The following is a 23,625-nucleotide window of genomic DNA, read 5'->3' as shown; positions in this document are numbered from 1 at the left end:
CGCCTTGTTAGGTTGTTTTTTAGAGATGGGGTCTTGCTATTTGCCCAGGCTGGTCTCAAACTGCTGGCCTCAAGTGATCTTCCCTCCTCGGCCTCCCAAAGTGCTGGGATAATGGGCACGAGCTACTGTGCCCAGCCCGTTCGCATTCTTCTGGGGTGTACTCAGGAGCTAGGATACTGCTCAAGGCCACAGGAAGGGACCCCAGGCAGCTGTGATGCCCAGACTCCCCTCCTCATGCTCATTTTGCACCAGAAACGCTTCCCCAATACCATGTTGCCCACACTTCAGCTCCACACCTGCCCTCTTGGATGAGAACCTGGGCAGAGGCTACCCTTGACAAAGTGCTCATGGAATACTTGAGAGATGTGTAAAAAGGCTTTATTTGCAGGGGAGCAGGAATTTAATCAAAAAGGCCAAATCCCATGTCATCGTCTGACTCTTCAGACTCCTCCTTCTTCTCATCTTTCTTCTCCTCTGCTGTGGAACAGAGAGGCATGGTGAGCACTGCCCAAGTGCCAGGCCAGTCCCCCCATGAAGACCCCACTGCAGCAACACCGTCTGAGCCCCAGCCCCTTGCCCACTCACCAGGACACCACTTACCTGCAGCAGGGGCAGAACCAGCAGCAGGGGCTGCAGAGCCTGGGGCAGCAGAGACGGCTACAGCCCCACCGGCAGGTACACTGGCAAGCTTGCCAATACCTACAGAAAGCAGAGAGGTGAGACCAGAGCAGCTGCCCAGCCTGGGAGGCTGTTCCACAGGGAAGTTAGATGGCACCAGAGATGGCACACGGCACCCAACATATCTGGACCCACCATATGCCAGTGTCTCCCGTTCTTCCTGAACACTCCCTCCCTGAGCCACTCCTCAACGGGGACTTCTCTTCCCCACCTTTCCTATCCAGGGACTTGCCTTCTAGGAATTAGGCCCACACTGCCTGCCTGCCCACTTTCCCCACCTCCACCCTCAGAGGTCCACTGGACAGACATGTTCATAACTAGGTAGGGAATGAGTGTGCTGCCCCAGTATCCACATCTCTGGCCACAACGCTGTGCTCATGGCTTGGCCCGTTTGCTGAGCTGGCCCTGTCCTGGTCACATGCATGGAAGACAAGAACAGCTGCCCCAACAGCTCAACTTCCAAACAAGTTCCACCAGCTCAGCTGATGCCAACAAAAAACCATCTGCCCAACAAAGAGGCAAGGAGCCTGTGGACATCCCTGGCACCCTCAGTCCCTGCCCCCAACCCCCTCACAGAAAGCATGTGGTAAGGACTGCTGACGTGAACTCAGTTCTCCAGACACCAAGCTTCAGAGAAATCCTGGGGAATGGCCTCAGGACTAGGAGCAGTCAGGCTTAAGAGGCAGGGCCACCTAAACGTCCGCTGAGAACACAGGGTGCCCCCTGCTGCCCTGCTCCTGAGAGTGTCTAGAAGCGCCCATGACGTGAGCCCACTGGAGCCCTGCTCACTCCTCGGGTGAGGCTTCTAGGGTGCTCTGGTCCACAAGCGAAACCTGGCAGGCCACAGATGGACCGGCAGGGATTAGGATGGACCATGAAAACAAACGAAAGCCCGTCCACATCAACTCACCCTGGGCAATGACGTCTTCAATGTTTTTTCCATTCAGCTCACTGATAACCTGAAGCAGACAATCACAGGGCTGTTACCAGGAATGTACGATTGTATCCCTGGCCCTCTCCCTCCCAGAGTCACAGCAGGACTGGGTTCCCCACATGGGAATAGGCCCTGAAGTTTCCAGACCTGCACTGCCCAAAGGGAGCCACCAGCCTCACTTGGGAAGTGATATAAAAATAAATGGACACTAGCTTTCTTAAACTTAGGACTGACAAAAGGACACACGGCATCTCACTACTTATGTTGACTACTCATAGGTATCTTCAATACGGGCAAAATAAGCTGGCAATGAAATTGACTTTGACTTCAGGCTGGAGTGCAGTGGTGGGATCTCACTGCAGCCTTGACCTCCCGGGCTCAAGCGACTCTCCCACCTCAGTCTGGGACTACAGGCATGAGCAACCACGCCTCGCTAATTTTTTATTGTATTTTAGAGACGAGGCCTGGTTCTGTCAGACTGCAGTGGCACAATCACTACTCAGTGCAGCCTTGACCTTTCAGGCTCAAATGATTCTCCCGCATCAGCCTCATGAGTAGCTGAGACTACAGATGTGCACAACTGCCTCCAACTATTTTTTTTTGTGGAGACCGGGTCTTGCAATGTTTTCCAGGCTAGTCTCGAACTTCAAGGCTCCAATAATCCACTCGCCATGGCCTCCCAAAGCTGGGTGAGCCATGCGCCAGGACTGCTTTTTTTTTTTTTTAAAGCAATCTTACGCAGCTCACTGGTATTAAACTTCCAAAGCTTGTTAATCACGACTTTGCCTCGTACCCACCCTGCTTATTATTATTTTTTTTCCTTTTGAGACAGGGTCTCCTTCTGCCGCCCAGACTGGAGTGCAGTGGCACGATCAGTGCAACCTCCATCTCCCGGGTTCAAGCGATTCTCCTGCCTCAGACTCCCAAGTAGCGGGGACTACAGGCACCCACCACCACGCCCGGCTAATTTTTGTATTTTTAGTAGGGATGGGGTTTCGACATGTTTACCAGGCTGGTCTCGAACCCCTGACCCCAGATGATCTGCCTGCCTCATCCTCCCAAAGTACTGGGACTACAGGCGTGAGCCACCGCGCCCGACCTCCGCCCGGCTGACTTCTCTATCCAAGAAATCGCCAACTAGACTGAAACTAGCCTCTCCCCGAACCCTCCAGCATGTGGCCGGATCAGGCAGAAGAATCGCCTGTATGGGACACTGGGGCCCCACGGCGGCTGCGGGGCAAGGGCGGCCGCTACCTTGTTGAGCCGGTCGTCGTCCGCCTCGATACCCACGCTGTCCAAGATCTTCTTGATGTCCTTGGCGCTGGGGGAGGAATTGCCCCCTAGGGCAGCCAGCAGATAGGAGGCGACGTAGCGCATCCTGAGGCGGGCGGAGAGGACGCGACGGAGGAGTTACCCCGGCGGCCTCCTGCCGGCCCACCCCGGGGCCGCCGGGCGAGGCCGCGCGTGGCTCGGCCCGTAGGCCGCCGTCTCAGAAATACCCCGCCGCCCACCCCGCATCCCCACGGACTCCGCGTCCCCAGCCGGCACCCCGGGCCCGGTCACCACACTCACGCGGCGGCGTCTGCGGCGGCGGCAGCGGAGAAGCCTCACGCGTGCGACCTCGGTGGCGTCAGGGAGAAAAAGGAAGGCGCCGACGCAAGGGGCGGGGGTAAACCGCTACCCAGAAGCCTCTGGGACCCGTGCGCGGCGCCGCATGAGGCGCCTCAGAGTGACGTCAGGAGGCGCTCAGCCAATGACGACGGGGAAGAAGCCGTTGACTCCTTCCCCCTCCCCCTTCCCAGCCCCCGTCACGCAGTTTTCGCGGCAAAGGCGAAGGGCAGCAGTTCCGGAAGTGACTGCTCTTATAGCGTGGGGCGAAGGGCCATCGAAATTCGTGGGGGCGATGGACGAAGCGAGTCACAAGGGACGGCATCTGCCTTCGGTACCTAGCACCCCCAGCATGCCACGCGGCGCCTACAGCTCCCAACATGGAGAGCGGCCGCCACGCCCGGGACTCAACCTTTGCCAGCGAACTGCAAGTCCCATGGTGCACCGCTGCCGGAAGTGGCCTGCGCCGCGGGCCTACGCGGAACGGCCCGTGGGCCCGGGCAGAAGCTGCTGGCTGTAGGCTCGCCTTGACTCCTTGGTGGTTCCCTGGCCGCGGCGACCGGTGGTCCCACGTCCAGCCGGGCTCAGTGAGGTGAGCCAGCCGCCTCGGACTTAGCGACTGCGGCCCTATCTGGGAGGCCGCCCCCGCACTGCGGTGTCAGGGCATCCTGTCAGAGGACGAGCGCGAGCCTTGGAGGGCAGGACAATGACGTGAGGCAGCGTCGCCCGCTCACCCCTGGGAGGAGTGAGGTCTGAGTGGTCAGCCCCTGCGCTGGCCGCTTTGGCCCAGAACTGACCTCGGTGTCCATGTGGACATCAGCACCTCAGGGACCCTGCTACATTCTCGGGTCCTGGGAGGGAACAGGGTTGGCCCTGCCTCCTAAGGACTTGCGTTCTTGTGCGAGGACGCAGGAGGTGAATAAGGAGGCGCTCCGAAGGACAGGGACAGAGGGAGACTTGGTCCTCTGGGCAGCCTGAGAAAGCTTGAGCTGACAGATGAGAAGGAGCCAACCCTGCCAATATCCCGGGCGAGCACCAGGAACAGGGTCAGATGCAGATATCTAAGGTGTTAGCAGGCAGCGCCAGCTCCCGTTGGGCTCTAACAACAGTGCAAACCCTGGGGTGTGTATACGTCAAGCACTGGAACTCGACTTCACAGTCGCCTTCTGTGGCCTCGTTATCATTACCCCCATTTTATAGATGAGGCAGTTGGGTACAGAAAGGTTTTTTTGCTCGGGGTCACACATCTGGGGTAAAGGCGGGAAACCATCTTGGGAACAATGGGACTCATTTTGTAATTTTTGAGACTGGGCCCCATTCTGTCGCCCAGCCTGGAGTGCAGTGGCTCGATGACAGCTCGCTGCAGCCTCAACTTCCTGGGCTCAGGTGATCCTCCCACCTGAGTCTCCTAGCAGAGACCACAGGCGTGTGCCACCACACCCGGCTAAAATTTTTTGGTAGAGACAGCGTCGTCCAACATGGGCTCAAGCGATCCTCCCACCTGGGCCTCCCAAAGTGCTGGGATTACAGGTGTGAGCCACCATGCCTGGCCAGGATTATTGTTTCATTCAGTGTTTTAAGCAAGTCCCTTCACATTGGTGTGCAACCATCACCACCATCCATCCCAACTTTTTTTATATATTTTTTTATTTTTTTGAGATGGAGTCTCGCTCTGTTGCCCAGGCTGGAGTGCAGTGGCGCTATCTCTGCTCACCGCAAGCTCTGCCTCCCAGGTTCATGCCATTCTCCTGCCTCAGCCTCCCGAGTAGCTGGGACTACAGGCGCCCGCCACCACGCCCGGCTAATTGTTTGTATTTTTAGTAGAGACGGGGTTTCACCGTGTTAGCCAGGATGGTCTCGATCTCCTGACCTTGTGATCTGCCCGCCTCGGCCTCCCAAAGTGCTGGGATTACAGGCGTGAGCCACCGCGCCTGGCCCCAACTTTTTTTTTTCTTTTTTTTTTTTTGAGGAGTCCCACTGTTCCCCAGGTTGGAGTGCACTGGTGAGATCTTGGCTCACTGCAACCTCTGCCTCCTGGGTTCAAGCGATTCTCCTGCCTCAGTCTCCTGAGTAGCTGGGATTACAGGCACCCACTACCATGCCCGGCTAATTTTTGTATTTTTAGTACAGACGGGGTTTCACCATGTTGGCCAGGCTGGTCTCAAACTCCTGACTTCAAGTGATCTTCCCACTTCGGCCTCCCAAAGTGCTGGGATTACAGGCACGAGCCACTGTGCCCAGCCCCATCTCACTTTTTTTTTTATTATCCCAAACAAACTCTGTACCTATTAAAGTCCCTATTCCCTGCTCCCCCACCCTTGATAAACACATTCTACTTTCTCTTCCTATGATTTTGACAACTGTAGCACCCCGTAAGACTGAAATAATACAGTATTTTGCCTTTTGTGTCTGGCTTTTTTCATTCAGCGTATTTTCAGATTTCAAGTACCTACCTAAAAGGTAGATGCTAAGACAAATTTAATATAAATACAGAGTAGTTTATGTGGGCCAGGCTTGAGGATTGCATCCTGGGAACATAGATTCAAGTTGCCCTGAATTTACACTTTGAGGAGCAGCAGTTATAAGTGGATTTTATTTATTTATTTATTTTTGAGACTGAGTCTTGCTCTGCCGCCCAGGCTGGAGTGCAGTTGCGCAATCTTGGCTCACTGCAACCTCCGCCTCCCAGGTTCATGCCATTCTCCTGCTTCAGCCTCCCAAGTAGCTGGGACTACAGCCGCCCGCTACCGCGGCCGGCTAAGTTTTTGTATTTTTAGTGGAGATGGGGTTTCACCGTGTTAGCCAGGATGGTCTCGATCTCCTGACCTCGTGATCTACCCGCCTCGGCCTCCCAAAGTGCTGGGATTACAGGCGTGAGCCACCACGCCCGGCCTATTTTTTTATTTTTTTGAGACGGAGTATTGCTCTGTAGCCCAGGCTGGAGTGCAGTGGCGCGATCTCAGCTCACTGCAAGCTCCGCCTCCCAGGTTCACGCCATTCTCCTGCCTCAGCCTCCCGAGTAGCTGGGACTACAGGCGCCCGCCACCACGCCCAGCTAATTTTTTAGTAGAGACAGGGTTTCACCTTGTTAGCCAGGATGGTCTCGATCTCCTGACCTGATCCACCTGCCTCGGCCTCCCAAAGTGCTGGAATTACAGATGCGAGCCACGGCGCCCAGCCTGTTTTTTTTTTTGTTTGTTTGTTTTTGTTTGTTTGTTTTTGAGAGGGAGTCTCACTCTCACGCAAGCTGGAGTGCAGTGCCGAGATCTCAGCTCACCGCAACCTCCGCCTCCCGCATTCAAGCCATTCTCGTGCCTCAGCCTCCCCAGTAGCTGGGATTACAGGCGCCTGCCACCACACCTGGGTAATTTTTGTATTTTTAGTAGACACACGGTTTCACCATATTGGCCAGACTGGGCTTGAACTCCTGACCTCAAGTGATGCGCCCACCTCAGCCTCACAGAATGTTGGGATTACTGGCGTAAGCCACAGCATCAGGCCTGTGGTTGCTTTTTAAAAAGATCTCTGGGCCGGGTGCAGTGGCTCACGCCTGGAATCCCAGCACTTTGGGAGGCCGAGGCGGGTGGATCACGAGGTCAGGAGATCGAGACCATCCTAGCTAACACGGTGAAACCCCGTCTCTACTACAAATACAAAAAAATTAGCCGGGCGTGGTGGTGGGCGCCTGTAGTCCCAGCTACTCAGGAGGCTGAGGCAGGAGAACGGTGTGAACCCTGGAGGTGGAGCTTGCAGTGAGCCGAGATCACGCCACTGCACTCCAGCCTCTGGGACACAGCCAGACTCCATCTCAAAGAAAAAAAAAAAAAAGATCCCTCCAGGCCCTACGTGGAAGGGGCTGGGGTGAATGGAAGCAGGGAGGCCTGGAAGAGACCTGCCTGTCCCAGAGGGAGGGATGGTGGTAGCTGGGAAATGGAAGGAAGAAGGAGCCGCTGATATGACTTCAGGAAAGAAGCAGGCATAGCTGGTGGTGTCTGTTCCCTCCCTAAGCACCTGCTCTCCTGGGCGAGGAAGCTGGTGAATAAAGCACAGGCTTCCTCGGGGGTATCATGTTGGTGGGGAAGGAGGAGCCGCTGATATGACCTCAGGAAAGAAGCAGGCATAGCTGGTGGTGTCTGTTCCCTCCCTAAGCACCTGCTCTCCTGGGCGAGGAAGCTGGTGAATAAAGCACAGGCTTCCTCCGGGGTATCATGTTGGTGGGGAAGGAGGAGCCGCTGATATGACCTCAGGAAAGAAGCAGGCATAGCTGGTGGTGTCTGTTCCCTCCCTAAGCACCTGCTCTCCTGGGCGAGGAAGCTGGTGAATAAAGCACAGGCCCGCTCGGGGGTATCATGTTGGTGGGGAAGGCGGACAGGGCAGATTTCAGGTTCTTGGCTTTGACCCTCACCAGCTACAGGGCCTCGGGCAATATCTGATTTTTTTTTTTTTTTTCAGACGGAGTCTTGCTCTGTCTCCCAGGCTGGAGTGCAGTGGCACCATCTCGGCTCACTACAACCTCCGCCTCCCGGGTTCACGCCATTCTTCTGCCTCAGCCTCCTGAGTAGCTGGGACTACAGGCGCGCATCACCACGCCCGGCTACTTTTTGTATTTTTAGTAGAGACGGGGTTTCACCATGTTGGCCAGGCTGGTCTCAAACTCCTGACCTCGTGATCCACCCGCCTCGGCCTCCCAAAGTGCTGGGATTACAGGCGTCAGCCACCGCGCCCGCTCAATATTTTATCTCTTAACGCCTCCTTCTCCCCTGCGCGATTGAAGGAGACAGTGCCAGGAGGCTCACTGCTTCTGGCCCAGAGTGATGGCTCGAAAGGAAGGGTCTCTGCAGGCCCAGAGAGGAGGTCCCGGCAGGCTTCCCGGAGGAGGCCGTTTGGGCTGGTTTGGGAAGGACACTGCAATTATTCCGGCTTGTAGCAGGGGTGGGTGCGGGGCAGCGGCAAGAGTACCCCCGTCACCCCGGCCTGGGAACGCACCTGGGGCCGGGTCTGCCTCGGAGCGGCCCGGGGCCCCGAGAACCTCGGAAACGGCGGGTTTCGTGGCCTTCCAGGCGGGGGAGGCTGTACGGCTCCGACCCCGCGGACTAACAGGAAGCCGAGCGCAGCTGCGCGGGCGGCTCGGCAGATGGACGGGTCGCGTCCGCGTCTCCGGGGCTGCGACAGGCGGAGGGAAGGCGGGTCGGGGAAGAGCCGGGAGACCTTCCCCGTGGACCCCAGCCCGGCGGAGAGGGCGAGTTACGACGGGGCGGGGCCCAAGGGGCGGGGTCTGCAGTCCCCGCCCACCCAGGAACGCGCCGGCGGGATCCCAGGCGCCGAGCGCCCGCTGAGCAGCCACCCTTTGCGCGCCGCCTGCAGCGCAGGTACGCGCCGGCCCGGGCGGGCGGAGGGGGCGGCGGGGACACGTTTGCTTTTGGGAGGCTGGGGGCCGTTCCCATCCCCGACGCCCGGGGGATCCCGAGCCTGCCTCGGGGCTGGGGCCCGCCCCCCACGCCGTCTGAGCGGTGCGCGGTGCACCACCCTCCCCAGTGGACCGAACTGGAAAGGCCGGGAGAGCTTTCCTCCGGGGCTCACGAATTGGGGTCCCGGCGCCAGGACCCCGAAACTGCCCAATGGCTCACGCCCCAGGCCCTCACCCTTACACGGCCTTCCCTGACTTTCGGGGCGCCGTCACCCCCGCGGTAGGGGAGGGTCACGGCCTTCCTGGTAAAACGGATGTAAATAGAAGGGGGACTCATCTCCAGGACTGGGGAACAGCCCCTATGACCTCGCAGCTCCACGGCTCCATTGGCTAGATTTCCAGGACCAGGACTGAAGCCTCACTACCCCGGCTTTGCTGCTCATAGTGAGGTCTCCCTGCCCGATGCTCCTGCGAGCCATGGCGGTCCCATTCCCCAACCCTCTTTCCGGTGGTGACCCAGGCCTCCGGGGTTCAGGGTGACCACAAGGTCTCCCCCACTCTGCAGCCCGGGCCCAGATGGCCTGGCTGTAGAGCTCCCCACTCCAGCCAGAGTCCCTGTTTCCCCAAAGAGAAGGGCCCATCCTGGCTCCCGCTCATTCCTCCTCCTGCCTCTGCAGCTTCCCCGGGCCCTGCCTGGACAGGCCTGCCTGCGTGCTGGGACATGTCTGGCCTCCAAGGACCGTCGGTGGGCGATGGCTGCAACGGTGGAGGGGCCAGAGCTGGAGGCAGCTGCTGCCGCAGGAGATGCTTCGGAGGATTCGGACGCGGGGTCCAGGGCGCTGCCTTTCCTGGGCGGCAACCGGCTGAGCTTGGACCTGTACCCGGGGGGCTGCCAGCAGCTGCTGCACCTGTGTGTCCAGCAGCCTCTTCAGCTGCTGCAGGTGGAATTCTTGCGTCTGAGCACTCACGAGGACCCTCAGCTGCTGGAGGCCACCCTGGCCCAGCTGCCTCAGAGCCTGTCCTGCCTCCGCTCCCTGGTCCTCAAAGGTGAGTTCCACCTGTTCTGGGCCCTGTCTCCATCTCTCGCTCTGCCCTGCCTCTGCTGCATGTTCTCAAAGGCAAACCCCGGTCCCAGCCCCAGCTCCAGGCCGCCCCTCCCGGCTCCCCAGGTGTGAACTGTTCTGCTCTTGGTCCTGTCCAGCCCCATCGCCATCCTCGGTGATCACCACCCCCAGTGTGGGGCTGGCTGGGCCCTGGCTCCTGGACACTGACGCTGCCCAGTGGGGGTCTCTCCAGACCACAGTGCAGATGTTGTTCCTGGGGAAGGTTGTGGGTGATGGTTGTCAGCTGAGATGAGCCGGTGGTCTCCACCCCTGCCTCCTTCCATTTGCGGGCACCTCTCCAGTGTTTCTGTCTGTCTGTCCCTGTCTGGCTGGGGTGGGGGTGGGGTGGGAGGTCTGTGCCTCTCGAGCAGCTGTTTCTCTGGCTGGCAGGGTCGATCTGGGACCTCGGACCCTGGCTCTGAGGGCCACATCCGCCTCCCCCCTTCCCAGGAGGGCAACGCCGGGACACACTGGGTGCCTGTCTCCGGGGTGCCCTGACCAACCTGCCTGCTGGTCTGAGTGGCCTGGCCCATCTGGCCCACCTGGACCTGAGCTTCAACAGCCTGGAGACACTGCCGGCCTGTGTCCTGCAGATGCGAGGTCTGGGTGCGCTCTTGCTGTCTCACAACTGCCTCTCTGAGCTGCCTGAGGCTCTGGGGGCCCTCCCCGCCCTCACCTTCCTCACAGTGACACACAACCGCCTGCAGACGCTGCCCCCAGCACTGGGGGCCCTATCCACCCTGCAGCGCCTCGATCTCTCTCAGAATCTGCTGGACACGCTACCTCCTGAGATTGGAGGCCTGGGCAGCCTCCTGGAGCTCAACCTGGCCTCCAACCGGCTGCAGAGCCTCCCGGCCTCTCTGGGTGAGTAGCCCCTGCGCCCCGACACACTGGCCCCACAGGAGGGTCCCTGAAGCCTGCCTGTCTTCTGCAGGGGCCTCTGCACCCACAGGCTTGGTCCACAGCTGCCTCTTGGTTGTCCCTCCACCTCCCTGACCTTTGAGACTCCCTCAGTGGCTTTGTCAGAGTTCTCTGAGCCCAGCTGTGGAGGAGAGTCTGAAACAGCTGCTCTGGGAGGCGGCAGCAGGAGTGTCCCAGCGCCGTGGGCTGGGCTGGTGCCAAGCCTAAGCCAGCACCTGCCCGCAGTGGGACTTCGGTCCTTGCGGCTCCTTGTCCTGCACAGCAACCTCCTGGCCTCTGTGCCAGCTGACTTGGCCCGCCTTCCACTCCTCACCCGGCTCGACCTGAGGGACAACCAGCTCCGGGACCTGCCCCCTGAGCTGCTAGACGCCCCCTTTGTGCGCCTGCAGGGGAACCCCCTGGGTGAGGCCTCGCCAGATGCCCCGAGTTCACCAGGTAGGCTTGGTGCTAGAAGAGACAGACCTGGGATAGGACATGAGTCTCCTCACTGTCCTGAGCACATGTCTGTCCCCTCCACAGTGGCAGCCCTCATTCCAGAAATGCCCAGACTGTTCCTGACCTCAGATTTGGACAGGTATGGGGTGGGTTGAGGGGGCTGGAGGGGAGTCTGTCTGCCTGTCACTCTGGTCCCTCCGACACCTTCTCCAGAGTTCCTGGGTCCAGGCTCCAACACGTAGGCCCTTCTGGGTCTAACCTGTTGCTCGCTCCTTCCTCACTCAGCTTTCCTGTGACCCCTCGAGGCTGCTCAGTGACCCTGGCCTGTGGCGTCCGCCTGCAGTTCCCAGCGGGAGCCACCGCCACCCCCATCACCATCCGCTATCGGCTGCTGCTGCCAGAGCCAGGCCTCGTCCCCCTGGGTCCTCATGACGCCCTGCTCAGCCATGTGCTGGAGCTGCAGCCCCATGGGGTGGCCTTCCAGCAGGCATGGACAGGGCGTGGCGGGGGCAGTGTGCGGGCCAGGGCATGGTGGGGGCAGTGTGCAGGCCCGGGAGTGGCTCCAGCGCTCACACCATCCTTGTCTGGCAGGATGTGGGGCTGTGGCTGCTCTTCACCCCACCCCGGGCCCGGCGCTGCCGTGAAGTGGTGGTCAGGACCCGGAATGACAACAGCTGGGGTGACCTGGAGACCTACCTGGAGGAAGAGGCACCCCAGGTGAGGGCCACCCAGGCCTGCCGGTGGCGAGTGGAGAGCTGCTGCCCTGAGCCGTGCACCTCTGCCCAGAGCCTCACCCTGGCACCTTCCACCCTGCCCCGTCCCTCCTGGATCCTGCTTCCCTATGTCCCTGGCACCTTCCACCCCACCCCGTCCCTCCTGGATCCTGCTCCCCTGTGTCCCTGGCAACTTCCACCCCGTCCCGTCTCTCCTGGATCCTGCTCCCTGTGTCCCTGACTGGCTGTGCCCTGACCCAGGCTCCTGTGACCTCCTCTCTCCCCCATCCCAGCGGCTCTGGGCTCACTGCCAGGCGCCCCACTTCTCCTGGTTCCTTGTGGTTTCCCGCCCTGTGTCCAATGCCTGCCTGGTGCCACCGGAGGGGACACTGCTGTGCTCCTCGGGTCATCCTGGGGTCAAAGTCATCTTCCCCCCTGGGGCCACTGAGGAGCCTCGTCGAGTCTCCATGCAGGTATGGCCAGGACAGCACTGAGGGTGGCAGGCCGCGCCTCAGCCCACAGGCAGGTGCTCAGGGGGCCTGTCTGCCCCAGGTGGTGCGCATGGCTGGCCGAGAGCTGCAGGCCCTCCTGGGAGAACCAGAGGCTGCAGTGAGCCCCCTGCTGTGCCTGTCACAGAGCGGTCCCCCCAGCTTCCTCCGACCGGTCACCGTGCAGCTGCCTCTGCCCTCTGGCATCACAGGTGAGAGGCAGCCATGGGGCATACCTGGACCTGTGGCCATAGGGTGGAGGGGGTCTCCGGCCAGGAGGCCTCAGCTCGCTGCCCCTCCCATCCCCAGGCCTCAGTCTGGACCGTTCCCGCCTGCACCTGTTGTACTGGGCCCCTCCTGCAGCCACCTGGGATGACATCACAGCTCAGGTGGTCCTGGAGCTCACCCACCTGTACGCGCGCTTCCAGGTCACACACTTCTCCTGGTCAGTGCCCCCCAGCTTTCTCAGCCCCCCTCCCCCAGTCTGTACAGCCCTTCTCACCCCCAGCTCTCCCAGGTACTGGCTCTGGTACACCACCAAGAACTGTGTGGGAGGCCTAGCTCGGAAGGCCTGGGAGCGGCTGCGGCTGCACCGTGTGAACCTCATCGCTCTGCAGCGGCGCCGGGACCCTGAGCAGGTCCTGCTGCAGTGCCTGCCCCAAAACAAGGTGGGGGCACGGGCCAGAGGGCAGCAGGGTGGCGACCAGAGGGCTGGGGTGGGGTGCAGAGCTTTGGGTCCTGAGCTGCACGGGCTTCCCCGCAGGTGGACGCCACCCTTCGGCGGCTGCTGGAGCGGTACCGGGGCCCCGAGCCCTCTGACACGGTGGAGATGTTCGAGGGCGAAGAGTTCTTTGCAGCCTTCGAGCGCGGCATCGACGTGGATGCTGGTAGGGATGCTGGTGGATGCTCCCTGTCCCGGAGGGAGAGCCTTACCGTCCTCCCCGCGCCCTCCTTGCTCAGCCCACCCCTGCCCCCTGGACCGCCCTGACTGCGTGGATGCTGATAGGCCCTCCCTGTCCCGGAGGGAGAGCCTTACCGTCCTCCCCGCGCCCTCCTTGCTCAGCCCACCCCTGCCCCCTGGACCGCCCTGACTGCGTGGATGCTGATAGGCCCTCCCTGTCCCGGAGGGAGAGCCTTACCGTCCTCCCCGCGCCCTCCTTGCTCAGCCCACCCTTGCCCCCTAGACCGCCCTGACTGCGTGGAGGGCAGAATCTGCTTTGTCTTCTACTCGCACCTGAAGAATGTGAAGGAGGTATACGTGACCACCACCCTGGACCGGGAGGCTCAGGCTGTGCGGGGCCAGGTGGGCGAGGGGAGTGGGTGAGGGGAGAGGCCCCCCAGGCCGCTTGGGCAGAGGACCGAACTCTGAACCCCATTCGATGCCCCTTCAGGTGTCCTTCTACCGTGGCACGGTGCCTGTGCAGGTGCCCGAGGAGGCTGAGGCTGCCCGGCAGAGGAAGGGCGCAGACACCCTGTGGATGGCCACTCTGCCCATCAAGCTGCCGGTGGGACTGAGGGACAGCAGAGGGGCGGGGCAGGACCGAGGCCCAGGGGTGACCAGGGTGACATGGTGGAGTTGGGGGTGGAGCCCAGGGCTTACTGCACTTTTTCCTTCCGACAGAGACTTCGGGGGTCCGAGGGGCCACGGCGGGGGGCTGGCCTCTCCTTGGCACCCTTGAATCTGGGAGATGCCGAGACCGGCTTTCTGACGCAGAGCAACCTGCTGAGTGTGGCTGGGCGCCTGGGTCTGGACTGGCCAGCCGTGGCCCTGCACCTGGGGGTGTCCTACCGGGAGGTGCAGCGCATCCGGCACGAGTTCCGGTGAGGCTCCCACTGCCCGCTGGCTGCCAGCCCCAGGGCTGAGCCCTGGCTGCCTGGAGGGCCCACCTGATTCTGACAGAAGTTTCTTCCAGGGGAGGTGGGGGAAGGGCAAACACCAGGCTGGAAAGGAAAGGTCTGGTCGCAGCTGGCCCCAGGAGCCAGGAACTCCCCCACACTCCGAGGCAGAGTGTGGTGGGGGGTCCTGGGCAGGTGGACAGGACCCCTCTGTCGCCCATCCTCTGCCTGCAGGGATGATCTGGATGAGCAGATCCGTCACATGCTCTTCTCCTGGGCCGAGCGCCAGGCTGGGCAGCCAGGGGCTGTGGGGCTCCTGGTGCAGGCCCTGGAGCAGAGTGACCGGCAGGACGTGGCTGAAGAGGTGCGCGCAGTCTTGGAGCTCGGCCGCCGCAAGTACCAGGACGGCATCCGACGCACGGGCTTGGCCCCCAAGGACCCCGCTCTGCCTGGCTCCTCGGCTCCACAGCCCCCAGAGCCTGCCCAGGCCTAGGCCCCACAGACTTTTAGGCTGGCCCAGATATTCCCCAGTGGACGGGCAGAGCCCCCACCTTCAAGTCTCTCCAGTGTGTGGGGACGGGTCCCTGTGAGCAACAAAACTGCACTGTTTCTTCCACCTCAGAGCTTGATTTATTTGTTGGATGGAGAAGCCGTTGGAGGGCGGAGGGTGGTGGGGTAATTAGAGGCCTGGCCCCTGTGGGGAGGGAGGCCTGTGTGCACAGGTGCCCCACATCCTGGTCCTGTCCTCTCCCACTGTGCCTGGGGCCTCCTGTGGGTCCTCATCTTCCTGGGAGGGAGGAGCTGCGCTACAAAGTAACCCACGTGGGCTACTTTTTTTTTTTTTTTTGAAATGGAGTTTCTGTCACCCAGGCTGGAGTGTAGTGGCATGATCTCAGCTCACTGCAACCTCTGCCTCCCAGGTTCAAGCGATTCTGCGTCAGCCTCTCAAGTAGCTGGGACTAGGGCACTTGCCACCACACCGACTAATTTTTGTATTTTTAGTAGACGGGGTTTCACCATGTTGGCCAGGCTGGTCTCGAACTCCTGACCTTAAGTGATCCGCCTGCCTCTGCCTCCAAAAGTGCTGGGATTGCAGGTGTGAGCCACTGCGCCCAGCCCCAAGTGGGGTGCTTTGGATACAAAGTCGCTGTTCGGCAGGTGGGGTTGTGCCTCCACTTCTCCATTGCGCTGGCCCAGCAGTTCCACGGAGCACCTGTGTCTGCCCTGGAGGCCACGCCTCCCCCAGGGCACCCTCATCCACCGGCGCTCTGCCACCTGCCCGCGCCCCGCGGGTCCTTGTGCCTGCAGGGGCCTGAGGCCCGGAAACCAAGAAAGGACCTTGGGGACGCGCGGCCCGGCCTCTGCGCGCAGAACTGCCACCCTGCCCGGGGGAACCCACGGCCAGGGGGCGGGTGGGCGCGTGGCTGTGGCCTGGCTGGGCGCAGTAGCCTCGACGGCCAGGAGGGGGAGCCGAAGCCCGGAGGAGGCCGAGGGCGGAGCGCGCGCGGCGCCGAGCGGACGCGCCTCCCCGCCTAGATGCTGGCCGAGCGCGGGGCGGGGAGGCGAGCGCGGCGGCGGCGGTGAGCGTGGTGAGTGCCCGGCGGCTCCCTTCTGCTGCGCCCATCCGAACGCGGCCGGGCTGCGGGGGCGAGAGGTGCTGCGGCGGCCGAGGGAGGTGACAGCTGCCCGAACAACGTGGCCTGGCGGGCGGGAGGGGGGGTCCTGGATCAGCGGATGCTCCGATCCGCGGCTGCCCTGGCGTGAGACGCCGTGCTCGGCCCCGACGGTTCCGGGCGCGCTCCCCGCACATACGTGTCCCCGAGGGTGGGTGTCTGGGGCCCGAGCCCAAGGAAGAAAGGCCGACCCGTGTGGGACGCACACGTGGGAGTTCACCGGACATCTGTGGACACGTGCGTGGCCGGAGTCGCGGTGGCCAGGCGGAGGACGGAGCGGTCGGCTGAGCCCCAGCAGTAGGGCAGGGGCTTGAGCCGGCCTCCGAGCGCAGAGAGCGGCCCCCAACCCGCTTCTCCTTTGTCCTCTGGCCGAGACATCGCGCAGTTGGAGTCCCCTTCCGGGACCCTCCAGCCAGCAGGATAGAAAGCACCGCCCCAAGAGGACGGGGACAGCGGGAGATTGAATGGGGAGCCGCCGGCCAGACTCGGAGCCTCACCCCCATTGCCTTTCTTGGGGGTAGGAGGAGCCTGGCGGCTTCTTGGGTGGAGGATTTTACCCCTGCAGATTCGGAAGCAGCGGTATCTTCCTGTGGGGTGGTCTCTGCTCTCCTGCTGTCTCCCTGGCTTGCCTGTGGCCTCAGTTTACCTGACTATGAAGGGGGGACAGTGACGGCTCACAGCCCGGGGCCCGGCTGGGGCTGCAGGGTTTCTATAGCAACATCAGTGCAGGGGGAGGGCCCTGGCCAGCTGTCTCATAAGCCAGGGGTGGGAACTGCCGAGTGAGGACAGAGAAAGGTGGGGTTGGCGTTCAGAGGGAACCCCTGCCGGTTCTTCCCCAGGCAGAGCCCCTCACTGTCATCATTCTCCACCCAGAAGCTCCTCTCCGCTGCACTGGGTGACGTGCGGGCCCAGGCCTGCCTCTCCGCCCTGGGATCTCTGGGCCTGCTTCTCTTCCTGGGACCAATGGCCGCTCCCCACCTTGGTCGGCCTGACTTCCAGGATTGCCCCTATCATGCAGGTGTCCTCATCCCAGACTGGAGATAGGCTCCCAGGAGGAAGGGGGTTGCTCAGTCCCTGGAGGGCCAGGGTACACCCCTGGGAGGGACTGGAGTGGAGATGAAGGGCCCAGGGCAGCCCGGAGAGCTGTGGCCAGTCTGCACCCGAAGAGTGGGGTGGCGGGGGGCGGGGGCTAGGAGGGATCAGGTCGAAGTTCAGAGGTCAGCTTGTCACCACCACTGGCTGAGGCAGGGAAAGGCAGGTCTGACGGTGAAGCCCTGAGTGGGACGGGTGGTGGGGCAGAGGGCTCTGGGCGTGCCAGCTCGTGTGCCCTCTGGACCTGCCAGGTGAGCAGAGCCTGTGGGTGGCACCAGTGGCCTCTGACACCCAGCTAGCTCTTCCCTGTGGACAGCAGGCCTTTTTTTGTGGCCCAGCATGAGGCTTCCCTGACATGCATCTGCCCCTAGCAGACACAGATCCCACAGACACGAGTGGGTGTTAGCCCATCTCTGCTCTACAGCACCGGATTCCCTGTCCAGGTACATACAGGGTACCCTGGCCCGGAGAAAGCCTCATCCTCAGAGTACCAGCCCTAGACAGATCCAGGCCAGGAAATGCTATAGGGTTCAACCCACAGGCAGCAGACAGGAACACGTGTGCTGGGGGTGTGGTGGCCACGCGCTGAGGTCCCTGTCGGTGGGTGGCCTCGCTGTGCCAGGTCAGCCTGAGTCAGACCGACCCCTGCTCATCTCTCCTCTCAAGGCTGCCGGAAGCCTCTGCTTGCCCAAAGCGAAAGAGAAAGTGCCCCCCCACCCAAGCCCGCCCCACCCCGCCCCACGGCCAATCCCTGCTGCCCCTCGCCTCCTCCCCCGGCAGCTTCCCCTTCTGTGTGAGTGCTGGGCTGGAGTGTGGAGAAGCCATCCAGAGTGAGTGCCTGGGGCAGAGTGAGAGCAGGACCAGCGGGCAGGTGGCGGAGTGGGGGTCGGTGGTGGATGGCCCAGCCCTGGAAAGCCGAGGTGAAGGTTACGAGTCCCTGAGGATCTGTGGGTGTGAGCCAGCCGCGTGGCCCTGGGCAACGGCGCTGCCGGTGCCCGAAACAGCTGGCCTCTGGGGGGCCCAGGGATGGGGGAAAGGCCCCCGAAGCTGGGATTTTATGGCCATGACCCTATGGGAAGCCCCTGAGGCTGGCTGTGGCTCCCCAGCCTTGCTGCTTAGTGGGAGAGGCCTGTCCTCCCCTCCTCTGTAGTGAATGCGGGTGCCAGCCACAGGGAGCCTCAGAAGGCCAGCCATCCCCCACCCCCAAGGCTTCCAGGGGTCCCATCACTGGCTTCTGTGTGTCCATGAGTGAAACTCCTGGGAGGGGTGGAGGGGAGGAAGGGGCAAGGGGCTGGCTGTGGGGGGTGTGGGCATCGTGGGGAGGAGCTCTGCAGGCCCTGGGTGGAGCTGCCATGGGAGGAGAGCTATACCTGGGATAGCTGAGCCCAGGTCGGGGGGTCTTAGGGCGCCCGGGACCCCAGCCCCTAGCTCGAAGGGGGCAGGTGCCGGCTGCTGCTCTCTCTGTGCTGAAGGATGTGGGGGATGGTCACCACAGATGTCCAGGTCGAGGTGCTCCGGTAGGCACCCTGGCCCCGGCCCCTGGCACTGCCCCCAGAGGTGCCTGGCCCTTTAAAAGCCGGAGCTGGCCAGGGTGCACGTGAGCCCGAGCGTGAGCGGCGTGTGAGGCTGGCTGGGAAGACGCTGGCAGTGGGGAGGGGGGGATTGAAAGGAAGCCAGGTGGTCCCAGGGGTGAGCATGGGACTGGGTGGCAGGTGCCTCCCGCTGCTGCACCCTCAGGACGCAGTGACGGCTCCAGTCTGGGGTGGTGGGTGAGGGGCTGCGTGAGAGAGAGAGGCTGGGGGAGGATTACTCTTCGGGTGGCCCCACCCTCACTCATTCCCATCCCCTCATCCTTCTAGGACAGAAGTGGCAGTTGCTGACGCCTGGAAATTCCCCTGAAGGTGGAGCACCACCCAACCCCCCTGGGTCCCACCCTCCCTCAAGGCCTCCTCCACCTCCACCTCCACCCCGCTTGGCCTGGCGTCCACCTCTTCGGCTCCTACCTGGGCGCAATCGAGTTAAATGGCTGATAAGCAGATCAGGTCAGACTCCAGTCCTGGCTGCGTGCCTCACCCCCACCCTGACCCATGGTCAAGGAAGCCGGTCCTGACACCTCTGTCCACACAGCCTGCCAGCCAAGCTCATCAATGGCGGCATCGCCGGGCTGATCGGTGTCACCTGCGTGTTCCCCATCGACCTGGCCAAGACCAGGCTGCAGAACCAGCAGAATGGCCAGCGCATGTACAAGAGCATGTGAGTGGGCCGGGCGGTCGCGGGGAGTGGGCCCAGCATGTGGCAGCAGGAGAGGCGGGGGCTCTGCTCCTGTGCCCCCCACCCTGTTTGACAGAAGGGAAACGGGAGGCAGGCGGGCCTAGGGGAGATCCCACGTGGGTCAGCACTGGGGTCAGGGCTGGGCTGAGGACTTGGCCTCTTCTATCAGCCCTAGACAGTCCAGGGACCCTGGCCTCCGGCTGGCCCCAGCTGGCCCTGGCTCACCCTGTTCCCTTGGCCACAGGTCCGACTGCCTCATCAAGACCATCCGCTCCGAGGGCTACTTCGGCATGTACCGGGGTGAGGTTTGGCTCGGCTGGGCTCGATATGGGCAGGCCTGGGTAGCGCCCGCGAGTCGTGGCAGGGAGCGGTGGGGGAGGCAGGGCAGGGCGGCCAGCCTGGGCCTGGTGTGTGAGCGTGGACGTGTTTGTGGGGGCTGTGCCTGTGCAGGGGGGACTGGATCTCTGGTGAGTGGCAGTTCTCAGCCTCTCCCGTGGCAGCTCCCCACCCCCACTTAGTGCCTGGTGCGTGGGATGCCACGGTACATCTGTCTCTTCTCTGGTGGCTGCAGCTGCCTCTGCCTTCTGGGACAGGCTGGACCCCGTTTGTGGCTGGGGATGGGAGGGAGTAAGGGGCATTACCGCAAAGCAGCTTAGGACACAATCCAGAGCCTAGATTTGGCAGAAGCTCTCCAGCCCTGAGCCCTCGGCACTGAGATGGGGGCTCTCCACAGCCTCCCCCGAGCTCTGGCCCAGTCCAGACCACACGCTCCTGTGACCTCTGGCCCCAGCCCCCTGCCAGCACAAGCACCATCTGTCCTCCAGGGAGGGAGAGGTATCCTAGGGAGGCCTCAGGGGCTCCGGGGCGGTCCTCATGCCCTGAGCAGCAAGACGCTGCCCAGAATCAGAGACAGATGGAGCTGCAGTGGGCATGGGAGAGCCTGAGCCTGAGGTGCTGCCCCATCCCTGCCTGGCCCCGCCCCCCCGGCACACACCAGGCCCAAATGTGGGTGAGAGAACAGGAGATAGTGCCAGGAGTGACTGGGACAGGGTTTTGCCAGCCAGGAGGCAAGTCCTGGCCAAGCGCCTCCCCACTCAGGCCACCGAGCATGTCCCCCCAGCTGACCCCCTGCCCCACAGGAGCTGCTGTGAACTTGACCCTCGTCACCCCCGAGAAGGCCATCAAGCTGGCAGCCAACGACTTCTTCCGACATCAGCTCTCTAAGGACGGGTGAGGGTCCTGCCTGGCAGACACTCGAGGGGTCTTTGGCTTCAGATAAAGGATGGGTCCACCCTGCCAGCTGGGTCCCACCTGGGGGCTCTGCCTGTCTTCAGCCCCCTGCTTGGGGCTTCTTTGACCTCGTGGGGCATCCTCCCTCCTTTCCCCTGACCAGGGGAGCAAAGCAGATGTCAAATCCGTGGGGCTCTGGCTTGGCAGCCCTTGGCCCCCAGCTGCTGCCTGCTGCCCTCAAGCCAGGGCTTGAGGGCACTGACCAGCTCCCCCATCACTGGAGGGGGACTGCAAGGGCAGCCCCTTTTTGGGGCACTTGACCCCCAATTTCCCATTTTCCTTTGTCGCAGACAGCCCCACTGCCCTCCCCAGGCCCCTGCCTGTGGGGCTGTCTGTCCATCTGACTCCTCCCTGCCTGCTGCTGCAGTGGCGGAGGCTGGGGGCTGTACCCCCACAGGTCTGCATCTGCCTCCACGGCTCCCACCATCCTCTGCGCCCAGGCATGGTGGGCAGCCCCGAGGGTGGCAGGTAGACCTGTCTCTTCCCACTTACTGCGGCCCCGCCCCTACCACAGGCAGAAGCTGACCCTGCTTAAAGAGATGCTGGCGGGCTGTGGGGCTGGCACCTGCCAGGTGATTGTGACCACGCCCATGGAGATGCTGAAGATCCAGCTGCAGGATGCAGGACGCATTGGTGAGGGCGGGGGGAGGGAGGGGAGAGGGCAGAGGTGCGGGAAGGGGTGAGGGCGAGGGGAGGGTGGGGACGCAGGGAGGGCCAGAGCGTGTCCCCTGCCCAGTTCGCACAGAAGAGGAGACAGCAGCCTCTTTGTCCCCAGCCGCCCAGAGGAAGATCCTGGCTGCCCAGGGCCAGCTCTCGGCCCAGGGGGGTGCCCAGCCCTCAGTGGAGGCTCCAGGTGCCCCTCGGCCCACGGCCACCCAGCTGACCCGTGACCTGCTGCGGAGCCGCGGCATTGCCGGTCTCTACAAGGGACTCGGGGCCACGCTGCTCAGGTAGGAGGCACAGGGCGGGTGGGGGGAGGGAAGGGGGAGGCCGGCCTGCCCACCCCACCACCTCCTGTCCCTACGGCCACCTCCCTCCCCACAGGGATGTACCCTTCTCTGTGGTGTACTTCCCGCTCTTTGCCAACCTGAACCAGCTGGGCCGCCCGGCGTCCGAGGAGAAGTCGCCTTTCTACGTGTCCTTCCTGGCCGGCTGTGTGGCTGGGAGTGCCGCCGCTGTGGCCGTCAACCCCTGTGATGGTCAGTGCATGGGATGGCGCCCGGCTGGGGATGGGGCGGGACTGAGCCCTTGGCCAGGCTCACACTGACCCGAGCACCCCTTGCAGTGGTGAAGACGCGGCTCCAGTCACTTCAGCGAGGCGTCAACGAGGACACCTACTCTGGGATCCTGGACTGTGCCAGGTGGGGAGGTCCCACGGCGGGTGGGGCCTGGGGGCCTGCATACTGGGCTGACCCTCTTGTCCTTCCTCCACAGGAAGATCCTGCGGCACGAGGGCCCCTCGGCCTTCCTGAAGGGCGCCTACTGCCGCGCACTGGTCATCGCGCCCCTTTTCGGCATCGCACAGGTGGTCTACTTCCTGGGCATCGCGGAGTCCCTGCTGGGGCTGCTGCAGGACCCCCAGGCCTGAGCCCAGCACCTGCTCCACCCCAGCCAGCCGGGCAGGGCCGGCGTGGGGCTGGAGCCAGGCAGCTAGCCCAGGACGGAGCAAGGGAAGACCCCTCCCCAGCCCTCCCGTCGGCGGGGGCAGCAGGGGGCGGGGTGCAGGGTCCACATAGGTGGTACACAGGCAAGCCCCCCGGGGTGCTGCCTGCACCGTTGGGATCAATGTCTTATTTATGTAGAAAATGCAGAAATCTTTACATTCCTCAAGCTAGCCCCTGCCCCAATCCTGCCCTGGCCTGAACACCCCCAGGGACAGAGCTGGTCTCTGGGCTGGGGGCCCCCGGGCCTGGGCCGGGCAGGCTGGACCATACCCCCAGTCCACCGGCTCCAGTCTCCACAGCCATCCTGGCCCACACAGGGACCCTGCACAAACCTATTTATTGAATCTGCTGGACCCAAGCGGCTCTCCAGCCCTTCCGTCCTTCCCCAGCCGCTCTTGTCGCCTTGGCAGGACTTGACTCTGCCTCCCTGGCCAGCCTTGCAAGAGGACTGGGGTCTCCTGCCCTCTCTGTTGAGCCAGGAATCCCAAGTGAGGGGTTGCCCTGGGGTCTGACTCTCAGGGCAAGCCCGCCACCCACTGTGGGACTTTCTGGTGGGCTCCTCAGCTCCCACCCCAGGCTGGGGCCCAGATTGTGAGGTCTGTGTGCGTGTGTGTGTATGTGTGTGTGTGCATGCGTGTGTGTGTTGTGGGGATCTGGCCTGGCCCTTGGGGATGGGGCTGCCGGGGACTGCCCCCCTTCCCGCCGTGGCCAGGCGCTCTGTGTGCTGTGTGCCCCAGGCTCTGTTGACCCCGTCCAGGAACTTAGTTACCCAGCCTGGCCTCTCCTGAGTCCTCTACCCTGGCCTGGGATTGGCCAGGGAGCAGGGCGGGCATTGGGACCAGTGTGGAGCCTGAGGGTGCCTGCCCTGCTCTGGAGGGAGGGCCAGGAGCTGCCGCACCCCCAAATCCTCTCAGGGCCCACCCTCCTTTTTCAGCCTCTGCATAAGGCCCCTGGGTACACTGCAGAAGCCCCGTCCTTCCCGCCTCTGGGCATAAGGCCCCAGACCACACTTCAGAAGCCCCATCCCCCCTGCCTCCGGGCGATCCCTGCTGTGAGCCGAAGCTCTCCCTGCCCCGCCCTGGCCATGTGATCGTGTTGGTGACAGACCCTGATGTGCTGGTGCTGTGTCCCCAAAACCGGGGCCCTCCACAGAGGCCCCTTCCCAGCGACACTACCTGGGGCTCAGGCCTGGACCCCCCCAGTTCACAGTTGCTCCTGGGAGCTGCCCCTCCCGTCACATCAGAACCTTGGAAGCTGCTGCTGCTGCTTACAGAATTATATTTTTTTCTTTTGAAGAGTTTTAAGAAGTTGTAACTTTGTGTCTTGTCATGTCAGAGGATAAATAAATATTCTAAGTAGATGCTGCTGTCTGTCTGGGGGTCTGTTTGGGGGCGGGGGAGGGCAGTCTCCTCTTCCCATAACTGGCTCCCTTCAGACTGCAGGGCTAGGCCTGCGCACCCACCCACCGACCCCTAAGGGGCACCCTGGCCTAGAGGGGATGCTGAGCGGGAC

General features: G+C 62.6%; 4 protein-coding genes and 1 non-coding gene across 24 annotated transcripts; 2 read left to right on the top strand and 3 right to left on the bottom strand.

Moving 5' to 3' along the window:
• Window positions 1-360: 360 nt before the first annotated feature.
• RPLP2 (ribosomal protein lateral stalk subunit P2) lies at window positions 361-3,405 on the bottom strand. The gene is made up of 5 exons (XM_031016143.3): window positions 3,185-3,405; window positions 2,867-2,990; window positions 1,589-1,637; window positions 601-699; window positions 361-477 (listed from the first exon to the last, which is right to left on the bottom strand). Exons 2-5 carry the CDS (start codon window positions 2,987-2,989, stop codon window positions 401-403), a joined length of 348 nt encoding a protein of 115 aa, XP_030872003.1. The 5' UTR covers window position 2,990; window positions 3,185-3,405; the 3' UTR covers window positions 361-400.
• LOC115936380 (small nucleolar RNA SNORA52) lies at window positions 1,420-1,553 on the bottom strand. The gene has a single exon (XR_004071872.1). It is a non-coding gene; the product is annotated as a small nucleolar RNA SNORA52 (small nucleolar RNA).
• A 282-nt stretch (window positions 3,406-3,687) lies between the features above and the next one.
• PIDD1 (p53-induced death domain protein 1) lies at window positions 3,688-14,739 on the top strand. 12 transcript variants are annotated; one of them, XM_004050377.5, is made up of 17 exons: window positions 3,688-3,812; window positions 7,673-8,589; window positions 9,305-9,674; window positions 10,181-10,594; window positions 10,877-11,086; window positions 11,171-11,225; window positions 11,372-11,573; window positions 11,678-11,803; window positions 12,093-12,272; window positions 12,352-12,499; window positions 12,597-12,732; window positions 12,805-12,955; window positions 13,051-13,174; window positions 13,472-13,539; window positions 13,679-13,792; window positions 13,909-14,108; window positions 14,358-14,739. In XM_004050377.5, exons 3-17 carry the CDS (start codon window positions 9,380-9,382, stop codon window positions 14,614-14,616), a joined length of 2,682 nt encoding a protein of 893 aa, XP_004050425.1. In that variant the 5' UTR covers window positions 3,688-3,812; window positions 7,673-8,589; window positions 9,305-9,379; the 3' UTR covers window positions 14,617-14,739. The 12 variants fall into 12 exon arrangements, with proteins under 12 accessions (XP_004050425.1, XP_004050424.1, XP_018891791.1 ...); XM_004050376.5 differs by having other exon boundaries at window positions 13,472-13,590; XM_019036246.3 differs by having other exon boundaries at window positions 12,597-12,955.
• Window positions 14,740-15,604: 865 nt separating this feature from the next.
• Window positions 15,605-23,473, top strand: SLC25A22 (solute carrier family 25 member 22). Of its 9 annotated transcripts, none has more exons than XM_004050380.5 (10): window positions 15,605-15,712; window positions 18,748-18,930; window positions 19,016-19,141; window positions 19,404-19,459; window positions 20,299-20,389; window positions 20,964-21,082; window positions 21,225-21,399; window positions 21,494-21,648; window positions 21,735-21,810; window positions 21,884-23,473. In XM_004050380.5, the coding sequence occupies exons 2-10, from the start codon at window positions 18,911-18,913 to the stop codon at window positions 22,035-22,037; spliced, it is 972 nt and encodes a 323-aa protein (XP_004050428.1). In that variant the 5' UTR covers window positions 15,605-15,712; window positions 18,748-18,910; the 3' UTR covers window positions 22,038-23,473. The 9 variants fall into 9 exon arrangements, with proteins under 9 accessions (XP_004050428.1, XP_063566928.1, XP_004050429.1 ...); XM_063710858.1 differs by having other exon boundaries at window positions 15,638-15,712; window positions 18,753-18,930; XM_004050381.5 differs by lacking the exon at window positions 15,605-15,712 and adding an exon at window positions 16,091-16,313.
• Window positions 15,656-16,299, bottom strand: PANO1 (proapoptotic nucleolar protein 1). Its single transcript, XM_019036259.2, is given in 2 exon segments — window positions 15,656-15,720; window positions 15,723-16,299. Coding segments are annotated over 2 exon segments (642 nt in total).
• Window positions 23,474-23,625: the final 152 nt, after the last annotated feature.

The sequence above is a fragment of the Gorilla gorilla genome, chromosome 9, assembly GCF_029281585.2.
Source record: "Gorilla gorilla gorilla isolate KB3781 chromosome 9, NHGRI_mGorGor1-v2.1_pri, whole genome shotgun sequence".
Classification (NCBI taxonomy): domain Eukaryota; kingdom Metazoa; phylum Chordata; class Mammalia; order Primates; family Hominidae; genus Gorilla; species Gorilla gorilla.
This window is presented reverse-complemented; position numbering and strand designations above follow the sequence as displayed.

Excerpts from the sequence above, each read along its gene's own strand:
- RPLP2 (XM_031016143.3), bottom strand. The coding sequence starts at position 2,989 with ATGCGCTACGTCGCCTCCTATCTGCTGGCTGCCCTAGGGGGCAATTCC. Across the intron at positions 1,638-2,866 it reads ACGACGACCGGCTCAACAAG|GTTATCAGTGAGCTGAATGG; the intron begins GTAGCGGCCGCC and ends TGTCTGCTTCAG. Across the intron at positions 700-1,588 it reads TGAAGACGTCATTGCCCAGG|GTATTGGCAAGCTTGCCAGT; the intron begins GTGAGTTGATGT and ends TGCTTTCTGTAG.
- PIDD1 (XM_055355748.2), top strand. The coding sequence starts at position 9,380 with ATGGCTGCAACGGTGGAGGGGCCAGAGCTGGAGGCAGCTGCTGCCGCA. Across the intron at positions 11,226-11,371 it reads CTGACCTCAGATTTGGACAG|CTTTCCTGTGACCCCTCGAG; the intron begins GTATGGGGTGGG and ends TTCCTCACTCAG. Across the intron at positions 11,804-12,092 it reads TGGAGGAAGAGGCACCCCAG|CGGCTCTGGGCTCACTGCCA; the intron begins GTGAGGGCCACC and ends CCCCCATCCCAG.
- SLC25A22 (XM_004050380.5), top strand. The coding sequence starts at position 18,911 with ATGGCTGATAAGCAGATCAG. Across the intron at positions 21,400-21,493 it reads CTCGGGGCCACGCTGCTCAG|GGATGTACCCTTCTCTGTGG; the intron begins GTAGGAGGCACA and ends CCCTCCCCACAG. Across the intron at positions 21,811-21,883 it reads GGGATCCTGGACTGTGCCAG|GAAGATCCTGCGGCACGAGG; the intron begins GTGGGGAGGTCC and ends CTTCCTCCACAG.